Genomic DNA, 16623 nt, shown 5'->3' on the forward strand with positions numbered 1-16623 from the left:
TTGCTAATTGCAACATCCACACTTGCTTCAAACAGACAAGGGTTCTTTCTCCCACTCTGGACATTATTCCACATACATACATACATACACACAAACACATTCACTTGCTTCACTGCCAACAGAAACTCTGAAGATGCCACTAGCCACAGATGCAGGAGAGAATGCTGCCTGGAACATGACCATACAGCCTGAAAAACTCACAGCAAACCAGTGATTCTGGCCACGAAAGCCTTTGACAACAAAATGGAACTGTATTTTCGGATTATTTCTACCAGTACTTTGAAGTCCTCTTTGGCCACTGAGATTAAAGACCTCTCTCAGTTTTTGCCTGTGTCTCGTTCGATGTTTTGGCTGCGCAATATGCCGGACTCACAGACCCACGGCTTAGCAGTACCCATTTGGTGAAAAGAAAACTTAAATGCTTAATGTTTATTTTTGTTCACAGAGACTATTATTATTCCCTTATTTCCTCTAAATATTACATTTATTGGAAGACATTTTCTGTGCTTCCTGTTGTAAGACATATTCCTTGCAATCGTTCCCCACTTTCTCCCACTCTTTCCACACTGAGCAAATATATGGAACTATGGGTGCAGCCACACTGTGGAAGGAATGCAATTTGGCCCCTCATGGCAATGGGATCCCTTCAGCTTTGTCAAACTACAACTCCCAGGTTCCCGTCATTGGGCCACGGTAGTTTAAGTGGCACTCCTTCAACAATGTGGACACAATCAGCTATGACTGAACAATGCAGTTGCTCAATCAGGTTTAATAGCTCTGAGTCAGTGATGCTCCTGTTTACCAGCAAGGAATCCTTATGACAAAGCAGTACAAGTCTTGTTATCACCATGGCATCTTGCCCCAAAACAAGCTTATCACGAGGAAGGATCCCTGCCACGGCCTTTTTTGAGAATGTCTCCACAGACGGGTGCCTCCGCTGTCTCTGGAAAACCCTTTGCGTCGTTGCTGTGACTCATTCCCAAAACCAACAGGTAGTGACTGGACTTCGACGTCCATCATCCAATGTCAGGGGAGAACTATGGGGGGGAATGAGGGCATCCCTCACCAAAAAGTTAGATATTATTCCAGAAATAAAAGGAAATGCCCCTTTGTCGCTCAGTTTGCTATCACCACAGTAACTTAGAACCTCGGTTCTGCATTCAGGAGATTGTCACACTACACCTTTTTCCCAATGTTTTATTAAGTTTCAACAAAATGCATCCATCATCAAAAAGGACACACTTAAACCAAGCAAACATAAAATAATCGAACTACATAATAAAAATGAAGACACTACTTCAATGTCTTATCTAGACTTCCTTCTTTGAGGTTAATCTTCTTGCATTCCATCTGGTGAATTTGTTTATTATTCCTTCCTTATTTCCTCTAAATGTTGTATTTATTTCTAGACATTTCCTATCCTTTCTGTTGCAAGAAATAGTCCTTGCAATCGTTCTCCACTTTCTTCCACTCTTTCCACACCTTGTTTACAGAGGTCCCTTAAGTGGCTGAGGGGGAAAAGGAAGGAGCCTGAGGCTCTTAGGAATTGTGGGAGTTGATGTCCAAAACAACTGGAGGGCCCAATTTTGCCCATGCTTGATCTATGATGTTTTGAATATACAGTGCTGTGATTCCACTTTAAATCTAATAGCCGCCTTCTTTGGAATTCTGGGCTTTGCAGTTGAAGGAGGCTCTGGAGGGTTTTTATAAAGGGCCCTTCCATAACTGCAAATTCCAGGATTCCAAAGGAGTAAATATGAGTGTAGGTACTCAGTGGTGCCTAGGTTAGGTATCTGGTAATTTGTAATGCTATATCTTTGAAACAGTCATCATTTCTGGATTTTATGAGTGGACCCATTAAGAAAATGTATAAGGATATATGTGGACTACAACTCACATCATGTCAAGTCAATCCCCCTCAAACCTTGCCAGTAGCTTAAGTTGGTCAAGTTGGGTCTATGTGCCAAGTTTGATCCAGATCCATTGTCAGTGGGACTCACAGTGCTCTCTGAATACGGTGGACAATAATGCCCATCGTCCAGAATCAATCCTCCCCAGTATTTCCTGTTGGTCATGCGAGGTCTGTGTGCATCTAGATCTGTTGTCGGTGGGACTCACAGTGCACTCTAAAACTGAGGGCCAATAGGAAATTACCCACAAACATAGATACATAAACTTTATTATTACATTTTTAGATATAGAAGATTACTACGATGCAATGTCTTTTCCGATACAAAGGAGAGGATCTGCTTGTATCCCGTGATGCTGCCGTTGGAAGTATCTCCTAAATCTGTGCTTTTTGAGCAGAGGCACATTATGTGATATTATTGAGAGAGTGAAGCTACTTACTGGGACAATGAACGCTGCTGATCTTAGACTCAGACATCATGACATTTATCCTAATCCAATCCCATAGGGATTTAAGGAAAAGGTAGTCTCCTGTCTTGCCAGCTCCGTCCCAGAAGTGGAGAGGACCCTTGCAACCTCCATGCGATTCTCAGGTCTGTCCCTTCTCGCTTTCACCACTTGATACCAAAGCCCGTGTTGGCCCTCTCCACTGCATGGTATTGCGTGTGGAGGGCCTCTCGGATCCTCTCCAAAGATGGGCTGCCCAGCCACTGCTCGTAGAGGTCCGCAACAGTTCTGTTTGTCTCTGGGTCCTCCGGCGGGACAGATTCATACACACTCTCCACCTCCTGGAGCAGGTCCTTGCTGGTTTCCCCTTCCGCTTTGATTTGGCCCCCGCCGTTCAAACACCCTGGAAAAGGAAGGCATCTTAGTGGGCCACAATTGGAACATGAGCCAAGGTATTTTTAGTGCCTTCTTTGGAGACTATTAAAGAGAGGATGGATGGCCATCTGTTGGGGTACTTCACTGGTGTGATGCGGAAGTTTAAAAAGCCAGTGTGTTTCTAGGCTGCATCAATAGGAGTCTAGTATCTAAATTTAGAAAGAAATATGGGCTATGGCTTATTTATGAACATAAGAGGTTCTGTAGGTTTATTCTTAAGTTGAATTTGTATGTAAATCAGAATAGGTACATTTTGAAGTGTAACAAGGACTGTGTGTGTGTGTAAAAGTTTCCCTTGATATTAAGTCTAGTCGTGTGCGACTCTGGGGGTGGTGCTCATCTCCATTTCTAAGCTAGAGCCGGCATTGTCCATAGTCAATGTCATGTGGCCAGCATGACTGCATGGAGTGCGTTACCTTTCCGCTGGAGCGGTGTCTATTGATTCACTCACATTTGCATATTTTCAAACTGCTAGGTTAGCAGGAGCTGGGCTAACAGCGGGAGCTCACCCCACTCCCCAGATTTGAACCGCTGACCTTTCGGTCAGCTTCAGAAGCTCAGTGGTTTAACCCTCTGCGCCACAAGGGGGCCATGTGCTTTGGATAGCATAGGAAAGGGCTAACACCCATGCAGCATTTGTTTTGCCGTTTGTGCTGCTGTTCAGAAGATTCCACCTCACTTTCTGTCCCTGTGAGAATTGGATTTTGAACATTTTGGCTTGTTATAGAAATGGGGGTGTGGGGTGTGGATGCCTGGCTCAACAACAGTATATGTGAAAAAGATCTTGGGAGTCCTTGTCAACAGGAAGTGAACATGAGCCAGCAATGCGATGCGGCAGCTAAAAATGCCAATGGGATTCGGGCCTGCATCAATTGGAGTCTAGTGTCTAAATCCAGGGAAGACATGCTACCCCTCTAGTCGGCCTTGGTCAGACCACACCTGGAATCACACTGTGCTCAATTCTGGGCATCACAATTGAAGGGAGATGTGACTCTAAGCTGGAATGTGTCAAGAGGAGGAGGACTGAAAGGATCAAAGGACAGAAGAACAGGCCCTATAAGGAGTGGCTTAAAGAGTGGACATGTTTAGCCTGAAGAAGAGAAGGCTAAGAGGAGACATGATGGCCATGTATAAATATGTGAGAGGAAATCAGAGGGAGGAGGGAGCAAGCTTGTTTTCTGCTGCCCTGGACACAGAACAATGGCTTCAAAGTACAGGAAATTAACATGAGGAAGAACTTCCTAATTGTGAGAGCTGTTCAGCATCTGAACTCTCTGCCCCAGAGTGTAGTGGAGTCTCTTTCTTTGGAGGCTTTTAAAAAGAGGCTGGGTGGCCAACTGTCACGGGTGCTTTGAATATGATTTTCCTGCTTCTTGGCAGGAGATTGGACTGGATGGCCTACAAGGTCTCTTCCAACTCTTAAGATTCTAAGGACTGGAGCCCCCAGTGCTGCAGTGGGTTAAAGCGCTGAGCAGCTGAGCTTGTTGACCGAAAGGTCGCAGGTTCGATTCCGGGGAGTGGCGTGAGCTTTCGCTGTCAGGCCCAGCTTCTGCCAACCTAGCAGTTCAAAAACATGCAAATGAGAGTAGATCAATAGGTACCGCTCCGGCAGGAAGGTAACGGCGCCCCATGCAGTCATGCCAGCCACATTACATTGGAGGTGTCTACGGACAACGCTGGCTCTTCGGCTTAGAAATGGAGATGAGCACCACACCCCAGAGTCAGACATGACTGGACTTAATGTCAGGGGACAACCTTTACCTTTTTAAGGACTGGGGATAAAACTTCAGGGGAGACCCCTTTTCCCCATGATAATAACTCTTCCAGGAGTGGATTTCCCTTCTGAGGGGAAGATTCCTCTTACTTTCTGCTGTTTCATTCCCGTTCTTAACTAGGAGTCGTTTGTAAGTCGGATGTTTACACACACACGTACAGGCAGTCCCCGAGTTACAAACATGTATATATTAAAGGGATCTCTGACTCTTTAGTAGACTACAAGTTAGACATGAGCCAACAGTGTGATGTGGCAGCCAAAAAGCCCAATGCGATTCTAGGCTGCATCAACAGGAGTGTAGTGTCTAGACCAAGGAAAGTTATAGCTCCACTCTTTTCTACTTTAGTCAGGCCTCACCTGGGATAACTATGTATCCACTTCTGGGTAAAGCAATCTAAGGAAATGGATAAGATGGAGGGTGTCCAGAGAAGGGCAATCCAAAAGGGCAAAGGTCTGGAAACCACAAATCCCTCTGAGCAGCAGCTTTGTGAGCTGGGGATGTTGAGTTTGGAGAAGAGAAGGCTCAGGTAAGGGGACATTAGAGCCATGTTTAAATATTGGAATGGATGTCCTATTGAGGACCGGGAAAGCTTGCTTTCTGCTGCTCCAGAGACTGGGACTCAATGGAGCCATGGATTCAAACATCGGGAAAAGAGATTCCACCTAAACATGAGAAAGGCCTTCCTAACAATCAGAGCTGTTCAAACATGGTATATTCTTCCTTGAAGTCCAATGGAAGCTGCTTCCTTCTCTAAAGGTTTTTCAGCAGAGGATGGCAATCTGCTAGGAGTGTTTTGACTGTGTCTTCGTGCATGACAGGGGTTGGACTGGATGGCCTTTAGGGACCTCTCCCCTCTCTAGGACTCCCTAGCCCTATTTTTCCATGAACCTTCCAATGTCTATAAGGCTGGATGGCCATCTGCCAGGTGAGACTGGATGGTATCTTTCAGAACAGGGTTGGACTGAATGGCCCTTGGGTTCCCCTTCCAAGTCTAGGATTCGACTAACGCAGATTCTCTCCCACCTTTGAGGACCAGACTCCCAGATCTTGGGTGGCATTTGGGGGCTTTCGATTCGACCCCTTACCTGACGGACAGGCCATCACCTCGATGTAGTGGTAGGGCGACTTCCCCCGCTTGAGTTTCTGCACCACGTTCTGGATGTTCCGGAATCCGTAGGCCAGGGCGAAGAGCAAGAGGGTCTCCCCGTCCTTCTCCAGGGCCACTTCTTGGAAATCCTTGTTTCTGGGAAGGAAAGCCATGGAGAAAGTGGGGAAGGGAGGCCCAAGTGCTAGGCACCGGAACCAGGAGCTGTCCACAGTGAGGGGAAGGGATCGGATTCCACTCACTTTAGGGTTTTGTACTGAATCTCTTCCACTTGGATCCCAAAGAGTTCCTTTGCTGCATGTTTGTAGATGTGCTCCAAGTAGCCCCCGGAGCCACCCCCGGAGTGGCCCTTGAGGAGCCGATCCTCGGAGAGATCGCTAAAACTATAAGAAGACGGAAAGAAGGGCAAGTTGGAAGTCACATGGGCAGAACAAATCTACTACTACTACTACTACTACTACTACTAATAATAATAATATATGGATAGGAGTTGTAGTTTACCCACACCCAAAGAGCGCTGTGAACCCACCCCCACCAACAATGGATCTGGACCAAACCTGGCGTACATACCCAACATGGCTGACTTTTTACTGTTGGAGGGGCTTGGAGGGAACTGACCTTGGATGTTGGGAGTTATAGTTCACCCACACCCAAAGACCCATGTGTATCCTACATCCAGAAAGCCATGTGAATTTCTTTCTAATGGGACCATTCATAACATGACCATTCATAATATCCAAAACCCAAACAATGATTGTTTCTAATATTTATCATTATATATTAGCTAACCTGGACATTGCCATGTACCTAAACTAGTAAATAAATAAATTTACTGGCACTTCTCAAATGTGGGATTATTTATTTCCTCAAATAAATCTAAATAAATTTATTTCCTAAAATAAATACAAATTAATTTAATTGCACCTCTTAGATGTGGCATTATTTACTCTAAATAAATAAATTTACTCACATCTGTAAAAAGCAGGATTATTTACTCCAATAAGGCACAGGAGGCATGTTTGGTTTTAGCAGAAAAGAGCTCCCCTCTCTGCAAATCAAAACCAAAAATGACCTCCCAGTTGCTTCCAGTTCACATAAATAGACTGGTGCTTGTTATCAACACAAACTGGTACTTGCTATCAACAAATAAACAAACAAACAAACAAACAAATGGAGTGGAGATATACAAATCTAGCAAGGACAAAGGATCTTACATGGCATCCAAGGGGGCAGGTTCCACTTCGGAAAGGGATCCCCCTTCCTGCTCCAAGAGCTTTAGGACTTCTCCTAGAAGGCAAGGAAAGAAGAGGCACAGGTTGACTTTGCAATCACTCAATGCCTCTGAAAGGGTCAAGGCAGCGAGATGGCGACCCACCAGTCGTAATGACACAATCCACTTCCCGGGTTTGATGCTCTTGGAGGAAGAAATCTGGCCGGGAGGCTTCCAGCTTCTTATCGTAGCAAGGCATCACTGCCACGTGGTAGATCTGGCTGGGCGCTACATGCTATGGCAAAAAAGAAAGACGAGAACATGAATCGGTCCAACATCGATCCATTCCCCCTTATTGTTCCCAGCCGCACCATGGAGGCAATGTTTTAGTTATCCTCTCTTTAAGCCCTTTAGGGATTTGAGAGTCCCTGAACAAAGCCAAAAGTAAACTGAAAGCCATTGCACCAGTGCAAGGCTAGACGTTCGTGACCTCTAAAGACTACTCGTCATGTTTGTTGTAGTCTTTAGGAAGAACTTGAAGACCTGGCTGTTCCGATGTGCCTTTCCAGAATAGGAAAACTCCAACAACCTGTCCCAGAAGCACTTTATTAGACTTTAAGATTGCTTGCACACTGCACTTACCCTAAAATCCGACATACCACCTGTCACATCAGCACATTATTATTATTATTATTATTATTATTATTATTATTATTACTTTATTTGTACCCCGCTAGCATCTCCCGAAGGACTCGATGCGGCTTACATAGGCCAAGGCCTCAAAACACAATACAACAAAACAACACCTAAAGCAAATTAAAAACAGTTAAGCAGTATAAACAACAAGCAATAAACAATACATCAAGACACTATAAAAACTGGGCCGGGCCAGAGTAATGGGTACAAGATTAAAAGTGCTGATGTGGCAGGAATCTGTACCCATTACATTTGGCCCGGCCCCAGTTTTATTGTGTTTTGGTGTATTGTTTTATTGTTTTTGATATTGCTTTAATTGTTTTGATTTGCTTTAAGTTGTGTATTTGTTATGCTATGTTTTTGAGGCCTTGGCCTTTGTAAGCCGCATCGAGTCCTTCAGGAGATGCTAGCAGGGTACAAATAAAGTTAATAATAATAATAATAATAATAATAGTCCAATAGGCTTTTAATATGATTGTTATTGGTTTTAATAATCCATCTTTCATAAGTCCCAAACTTAATTCTATTCTAATCTTTTGAGACATTGCACAGCTTTGATTGTTAGTCTTGAATCTCCTTGAGAGAGAAAGAGGAAGCAGCATAGAAATATTATAAATAATAATAATGATAACAATAATTGTCAGCCCAAATATTTTGGCCCACCACCTTTCTCATGAAATTGCTGGGTGCAGAAGAAACAGACCTGCTGCTTGGCAAAGGATACTACTACTAACAACAACAACAACAACAACAACAGAATCTGCTGAGTGTGGAAGAGATAGACCTGCTGCTTGGCAAAGGATACAGATATAAATACTACTACTACTACTACTACTACTACTACTAATAATAATAATAATCTGCTGAATGTGGAAGAAATGGACCTGCTGCTTGGCAAAGGATACAAATATAAATACTATAATAATAATAATAATAATAATAATAATAATAATCTGCTGAGTGTGGAATGATGGGCCTGCTCCTAGGCAAAGGATACAAATTTTATAAATAATAATAATAATAATAATTTGCTGAGTGCAGAATAGATACACCTGCTGTTTGGCAAAGAACACAAATACTATAAATAATAATAGTAATAATAATAATCTGCTGAGTGCCGAAGAGACAAACCTGCTGCTCGGCGAAGTGGCTCTTCACCAGGGACCCCATGACCTGCTGTGGTGACTTGGCAGTACTGATGTAGGGGAGGATAAAGCTCCCGTGGGTCTTTTCAGCATAGCAGATCCAGCCTGGAAAGGACCCAAAAGGAAAGGCAAAATCTTTATCTCAAAGATAGTGCAGTCAGAAAAGGGGGTTGGATTGGATGACCCTTGGGTTTCCCTTCTAAGTCTAGCATTCTATGATTCAGAGGCTGGGTGGCCATCTGTCGGGAGGGTTTGGATTGTGTTCTCCTGCCTGGCTGAAGCCGATTGGACTGGATGGCCCTTAGGGCCGTTTCCATCTCTAGGATTTGATAATGTACTTTTCCATATTTCTGGTGTTAATAAGGTTAGACGGCCATCTGTTGGGAGGGATTGGTGTCTTCCTTTATGGCAGAATGCCCTTGGACTGGATGGTCTTTGTGGTCCCAATTTTTAAGATTCTATAATTCTATAGCCCTGTTTTTCCATTAACGTTCGAATGCCTATGAGGATGCATGGCCATCTGTTGGGAGGGATTGGGTGGTGTCTTCCTCTTGGCAGAAAGGGGCTTGGACTGGATGGCCCTTGTAGGTCTCTCCCAACTCTAGGATTCTATGATTCAGAGACTGGGTGGCCTTCTGTTGGGAGGGCTTTGATGATGCCTTTCTGTATTGCAAAAGGGAGTTTGACTGAATGACCTTTGGGGGTTCCTTCCCAATCTAGGATTTTATGATTCGAACACCATTGTGGGACAGTCGTCCTCCAGAAGGGGACGGGGGCATCTTAAGGGCCTCTGTTCCCTCTCTCTTCCTCACCGGGGCAAGCAGCGGCTAGCATGGGCAAAGCCCCCTTGTCTTCCGTCCGCCTCCGGAAGCGCTGGACGAACTCCCGCTGGCTTTCTATCAGGCTGAAGTTCCGGGAGAATGTCGTATCGAAGACAAAATCAACACCTGGGAAAAATCAGGAAGAGATGTCTGTGTAGAGAAACTTAGGGTATATCTACACTACAGAATACAGTCGTCCTCCAGAAGGCCAATAGTGAAAGGACCAAGGCAGAGACATCTCCAGCTCATCACCTGTTTGGGTATCAACCAGCATGTCAACGACTTAAATCAAGACATAGTTTTCTTAGATCTACAGAGACACTCGCTGGAACACCCCAGCAAGCGAGAGTCCAAAAGTGGCAGGCCCAAACCCAGCTCCTCAATCCATGGGTGATACCAGATGAGAGACTCCCCCCTGGGCACACAGAAGACTGGGCGACTTGGAAGGCGCTGAACAGACTGCACTCTGGCACCACGAGATGCAGAGCCAACCTTCAGAAATGGGGCTACAGGGTGGAATCCTCGGCATGCGAGTGCGGAGAAGAACAAACCACTGACCACCTGCTGCAATGCACCCTGAGCCCTGCCACATGCACGATGGAGGACCCTCTTGCGGCAACACCAGAGGCACTCCAAGTGGCCAGATACTGGTCAAAGGACATTTAACCAACTACCACATTTGCAAAATCTGTGTGCTTTTTTTTCTTTTTCTTTTTAATCTGTGTGTTTGTTTTGCTCTGTTAGAATTGTAACATAATGGTATGGTTGCTGATGACACGATAAATAAATAAACTACAGAATAAACACAGTTTGACAGCCCTTTAACTTGTTGGGGTGGGGGCGAATTTCCTAAAAGGAATAAACATTTAAAAGTGGTAAAGTAGCAACCACAGCAGCAGATCAGAAGCTTCAGCAATTCAGGAGCAGAGCCAAGCTTTGAACAGATATAAAAGACTTTAGTCAAAGAGTTACATATCTAGACAGGAAAGTTAACACAGGGCCTCGCTATCTAAATAACTGACTGACAGCAGACATCTTGCCTCTCTCCATGCTCACAGGAGAAAAATGAAATGGAAGACTTGGGGGCTTGGCATGTGCTCAGAAAAGGAGGCATCTTCCTGGGAAGTATGTAATGGAAGAATAGAGTGACAGGCAGACAGAAAGGTCAATGAAAGATGGACTTTTCCTTGCCAACTAACTCATCTACATATCTAAGTCCTTAATGAGGACTACAAGCTTAGGCAGGATGTGGTTTGAGTTTCAACATAACTGCCATGCTATGGAATCCTGGGACTTATCCACCCAAGGATTGTCTACCCAAGAGAAGGCGAAAGACTTGCTTCGTCAAAACAAACTACAACTCCCAAGATTCCCTAGCTTTGAACTACAGCAGCTAAAGGTGCATCAAACTGCATAAATCCTACAACGTGTGTGTACTGCAAGTAACATGGTGAGGCATTCTATTGCATATCGTAAATGGCTAAAAATGATAAAATAAATGGCTCCTAGTACAAATGCTGTGTCTCGCCTTGAGCCAAAAAAGAGAGGTGGGTAATAAATACTATTATTATTATTATTATTATTATTATTATTATTATTTTACTGACACAAAAAAACAGTATGTCACAGCAAACGAGAGATATATTCTGGATTTCATATCACAAAATCACAAGTCGAACACTTCTAGGACAGTGTGATGTATTTTCCAATGATACGTGCAGATCCAAGTAAGGTGGCCTTTTGCAGTTGACAGATCATGATTTTTGTCAATGTTTATTGTTTCCAAATGCCAGAAACCATATTATTATTATTGTTGTTGTTATTATTATTCTATTTTATTATTTATATATTTTTTGTCGTGTCAGGAGCGACTTGAGAAACTGCAAGTCGCTACTGTTGTGGGAGAATTGGCCATCTGCAAGGACGTTGCCCAGGGGATGCCTGGATGATTTGATGTTTTTATCATCCTTGTGGGAGGCTTCTCTCATGTTCCTGCATGAGGAGCTGGAGCTGATAGAGGGAGCTCATCCGCCTCTCCCGGGATTCAAACCTGCAACCTGTCTGTCTTCAGTCCTGCCTGCACAGGGGTTTAACCCACTGCGCCACCAGGGGCTCCATTATTTATAATAATAATAATAGTTTAATTAATTAATTAATTAATATTACATTATATTGTTATTATTATTTTGTTGTTGTTGTTGTTTATAAATGAAGCCTGAACTCTCCCTCTAGATGCAAAGATAACTAAAGTTGCAGTACTTTTGACACCTCTTTTAGGAGAAAAAGTCAACAATAACAAAATGGAAGAAAGGAGAAAAAAAAAGACGGTATTTCCAGTACAGAGACTCCATTAAAGAGAAGCCACAACTGCCCTGAATTTGCAAGCCCTGAGCTGGGGCTATTGAATTTGCTACCATATTGAAGGGAAAAACCTCATTTACCTAATCTTTTGAAGAAGGCAGTCAGTTTCTTGGCTGTGTCCAAAGGAGTCAATTGAAACCTTGCCGCCAAAGAAGCTCTGGATTGAGGCGAGACAGAAACTACCACCAGCTTCCGGGAAGCAGGATCTAATGTCTGTAAAATAATTATTTAAAAAATTAAAATAAATATTAATAATAATAATTCCCATTTATTATTATTACAATTCTTTTTCTAATCGTTACCATTATCATGACTATTTATATTTATTATAATTTATGATTATGATTATCCAGCTTCTTCTTTCTAAAAAAGAGACTCAAAGCGGTTCCCAGTAAAGCCAATACAATTCAAACCTAAACATTTTACCAACCACTTTGTTCTCAGGGTTAAGGCCCACCCATGGCTTGACCCCATGCCCTTTGTCCCCTCCACCCACCCAGGACTTCTGCTCCCATCATCCATAGTTATCCTCATCTGCCGCAGACCTTATTGGCGTCCAAGACCCGGAGGAGCTCTTCGTGGCTTTGCTGTGCAACCAAGACGCTTTCGGCCGAAGTGACGCATCCACTACAAGCCAAGCAGTCATTGAGCGTAATCTTGGCCTTCTCCAGTTTGCGCGAACGGCCGTCCTGAAAGGAAGAAACAGAGCACACTGAGACCTTGTAACACCGCATTTTATTTATGGAGATGTGTTGTTATTATTTTTATGGCTCCATAGCTTGTCATCTGAAAGGGAGCTGGTTATTGATAATCAATACAACACTGTCCAGTATGCAACACAATTACACTGGGGAAAGGGGGGGGGGGCAGATTACCGGATCCACTTGGACGTAGGTTCCATCGTCCTCGATGCGGATCTTAGCGATTGCTTTTCCAGGCTTCTTGTCTACTTTGATGGGTTTGATGCAGTCCTGAAAGAGACCAAGGCAGGACAGCAATGAATGAGGCCAATAAGGCAAAATACAAGCCCAAGAATTAAGCAGAAAGAACCTGCATGTGAGGTTTGGTTGACTTATCATGACATATATACATGACATATATATATACATGACATATATATGGTAATATGGAAGGTAACAGCGCTCCATTAAGTTTGCTGGCCACATGACCTTGGAGGTGTCTACGGACAACGCTGGCTCTTCAGCTTAGAAATGGAGATAAGCACCAATCCCCACAGTCAGAGAAGACTTCATTTAATGTCAGGGGAAAACCTTTACTGGGTTGTTGTAAAAGCCTTCGACAATACATTGAAAACCTTTACCTTTACTATATACAAACACAGGCTGAGTAAGCTTACTACAGCAACAATAATTTATATGATTACATTATTATGATTGCATACACACTGAGGTTGAGGAAACATGCATTATTATTATTTATCTAATCCATTTTTCTCTCTGTATCAAGACCCAAAGCGGCTCACATCCATAACAACACAATTTAAAACCTGTAAAATATAAATATTAAAATGTATAGACACTGCTGTTTTTTCTGTTAAAAATTGTTGTATGCTCTATATGTATATATGTTTTACACACACACACACATATTAAAAGATATATACCTATATAGAGAATTGTAGAATTATATATATAGTTGTATGTTTTATATTTTATTCTCTCTATATATTTGTTTTATTCTATGTGTGTATAAAGAATTATAGAATTATATATAGTTATATATAGTTGTATAGTGTGTGCTTTATTATTTCTCTCTATTTATATATATGTTTTATTCTCTCTATATATGTTTTACTATATATGTATATATAATTATAGAATTAAATATATATTTGTATGTTGCATGCTATATTCTCTATACGTGTGTGTGTGTTCTATTATATATATAGAGAGAGAGAATGATAGAATTATATATATGGCTGTATGTTGCATGTTTTATTCTCTTTATATATATGTTTTATTATATATGTATATAGAGAGAATTATAGAATTGTGTATATAGTTTTATGTTGCATGTTTTATTCTCTCTATATATGTGTGTGTGTTTTATTAAATATATATAAATTATACAAATATATATGTTTGTATGTTGCATGTTTTATTCTCTCTCTCTATATATATATGTTTTATTAAATATATATAAAATTATGCAATTATATGTGTGTGTGTGTGTTGCATGTTATATTCTCTCTCTTTCTCTCTCTTGACATATGTTTTATGCAATTATATTTATTTATTTATTTATTTATTAACTTTATTTATACCCCGCTAACATCTCCCGAAGGACTCGATGCGGCTTACAAAGGCCACGGCCACCAACAAAACAACAGCATACAAATACAACAATAAAACTAATAAAGCAAATAATAAAACATCAAGCAAAACAATAAAACACTAAAAACAATGACACCATGATGCATTTAAAACCTAAGGCTGGGCCAAATGTAATGGACAATTTAAAAAGTGTTGGACATGACAGGTGAAATGTAGAGGTTTTTGGCGGTAGGTGCAATGTACAGACAATCCTAAATCTCTAACAAAGTGCATTTGGGACATGATGCTAGGAGTTTCCTATTCTGGAAAGGCACACTGGAACAGCCAGGTCTTCAGGCTCTTCCTAAAGACTGCCAATGTTGGGGCTTGTCTGATGTCCTTGGGGAGAGAGTTCCAGAGTTGGGGGGCTACCACAGAGAAGGCCCTGTCCCTCGTTCCCATGTTGCATGTTTTATTCTCTCTCTATATATATATGTGTGTGTGTGGTTTATCATATATATAAAGAGAGAGAATTATAGAATTGTATATATAGTTGTTGTTTTTTCCATGTCAGGAGCAACTTGTGAAACTGCAAGTCACTTCTGGTGTGAGATAATTGTCCGTCTGCAAGGATGTTGCCCAGGGGATGCCTGAATGTTTTGATGTTTTACCATCCTTGTGGGAGGCTTCTCTCATGTCCCTGCATGGGGAGCTGGAGCTGATAGAGGGAGCTCATCTGCACTCTCCCCAGATTTGAACATCCGACCTGTCAGTCTTCAGTCCTGCTGGCACAAGGGTTTAACCCATTGCGCCACCGCTTGTATGTTGCAGGTTTTATTCTCTCTCTCTCTATATATATATATATATAGATAGATATGTGTGTGTGTGTTTTATTATATATGTATATACAGAGAGTTATACAATTATATATATAGATGTATGTTGTATTTTATTACATAGATAGAAAACATACACATATACTGAATTATAATATAAAATGAAACATATAGGGAGAGAATTATAGTTATAACTATAAAACCAAAAAGCTATTAAAAGTAGTCAGTTAAAATCACATTAAAACAAACGATGGGCAAGGAACCAGCAGCAAGATCACACTGTCTCAGCCTCTCATGGGAGCCTTTTAGGATAGAATATACAATATACTCAACTTCCCTTAAAATCATACCGATTTCCCCAGTATCTCCTTCTCTGGACCGAGGGAAGCCCATTCAAGGCGCCTGTCCCCCAAACTGTCCTACCTCGCAGGGCTGTATGGGAGGCTTGGCAGAAATATTGAGCTCGAATGGCGGACAAGGCTTCCAGGAGCTCTGGCAGAGGACAAGGAGAGCCCCTTTTAGGGGCCACGGTCGCCCACTCCCCCCGTTCACTCGCCCTTCACCTGCGAGGGTCCGATGAAGTCGTCCAAGTCGGTCAGCTGCAGGACTCCGCTGAAGGGCGACGCCATCTTGGGCAGGTCCGCCCTCCCTCTGTGCGTACGCGCCGCAAAGCGCTAGGACGCGCTGTCGCAAAAGGGAGTGTCGTCGTGAAAGAGACAGGGATGGGAAGAACATAGATGTAGGCAGAGGAGTTGAAATGGATGGATGAGAGAGAGAGAGACTAGATAGATATAGATAGATAGATGCAAGAGAGGGAGAGAGAGATAGGTAGACTAGATAGATATACAGATGAGAGACACACAGACTAGATAGATAGATGAGAGACTTGATAGATACATACCTGAGAGACAGACTAGATAGGCAAATTTATGAGAGAGATAGACTAGATAGATAGATAGATGAGAGAGACTAGATAGAAAGATAGGTAGACAGACACATAAGAGAGAGACAGACTTGATAGATAGATGAGAGACTAGATAGATAGATAGATAGATAGATGAGAGAAAGACAGACTTGATAGATGAGAGACTAGCTGAGAGAAAGAGACAGATGAGAGATAGACAGACTTGACAGATAGATGAGAGACTAGATAGATAGATAGATAGATGAGAAAGATAAACAGACTTGATAGATGAGAGAGAGAGAGAGACTTGATAGACAGCTGAGAGAGAGAGATAGGCAGATAGATGAGATAGAGAGATAGACAGACTAGATAGATAGACAGATATATAGATGAGAGATAGACTCAGATAGCAAGATAGATGAGATAGACTTGATAGATAGATAGATAGATAGATAGATAAGAGAGAGACTAGATAGATAGACAGATAAATGAGAGAGATAGACTTGATAGATGAGAGAGAGACCACTTGATAGATAGCTGAGAGAGAGACTAGATAGATAGGCAGATAGATGAGATAGAGAGATAGACAGACTAGATAGACAGACAGACAGATAGATAGATGAGAGATAGATAGATAGATAGACAGACAGACACAGACAGATAGATGAGATAGACTTGATAGATGAAAGAGAGACAGACTTGATAGA

The 16623-nt window shown here is 42.2% G+C and overlaps 1 protein-coding gene across 1 annotated transcript; it reads right to left on the minus strand.

Annotated features, from left to right (window-relative positions):
• Window positions 1-1181: 1181 nt before the first annotated feature.
• CIAO3 (cytosolic iron-sulfur assembly component 3) lies at window positions 1182-15780 on the minus strand. The gene is made up of 11 exons (XM_060786543.2): window positions 15576-15780; window positions 12779-12874; window positions 12449-12592; window positions 11984-12116; window positions 9534-9668; window positions 8708-8826; window positions 7046-7175; window positions 6885-6957; window positions 5913-6053; window positions 5651-5808; window positions 1182-2758 (listed from the first exon to the last, which is right to left on the minus strand). Exons 1-11 carry the CDS (start codon window positions 15639-15641, stop codon window positions 2520-2522), a joined length of 1434 nt encoding a protein of 477 aa, XP_060642526.2. The 5' UTR covers window positions 15642-15780; the 3' UTR covers window positions 1182-2519.
• Between the last annotated feature and the right edge of the window lie 843 nt (window positions 15781-16623).

Source organism: Anolis sagrei, chromosome X (assembly GCF_037176765.1).
Source record: "Anolis sagrei isolate rAnoSag1 chromosome X, rAnoSag1.mat, whole genome shotgun sequence".
NCBI lineage: Eukaryota > Metazoa > Chordata > Lepidosauria > Squamata > Dactyloidae > Anolis > Anolis sagrei.

What these genes read in the sequence shown, in the direction of transcription:
- CIAO3 (XM_060786543.2), bottom strand. Translation starts at nt 15,641, where the DNA reads ATGGCGTCGCCCTTCAGCGGAGTCCTGCAGCTGACCGACTTGGACGAC. An exon ending in ACTTCATCGGACCCTCGCAG is followed by an intron (nt 12,875 to 15,575) that starts GTGAAGGGCGAG and finishes GGTCTCTTTCAG; the next exon opens with GACTGCATCAAACCCATCAA. An exon ending in GGGTCTTGGACGCCAATAAG is followed by an intron (nt 12,117 to 12,448) that starts GTCTGCGGCAGA and finishes ATTATTTTACAG; the next exon opens with ACATTAGATCCTGCTTCCCG.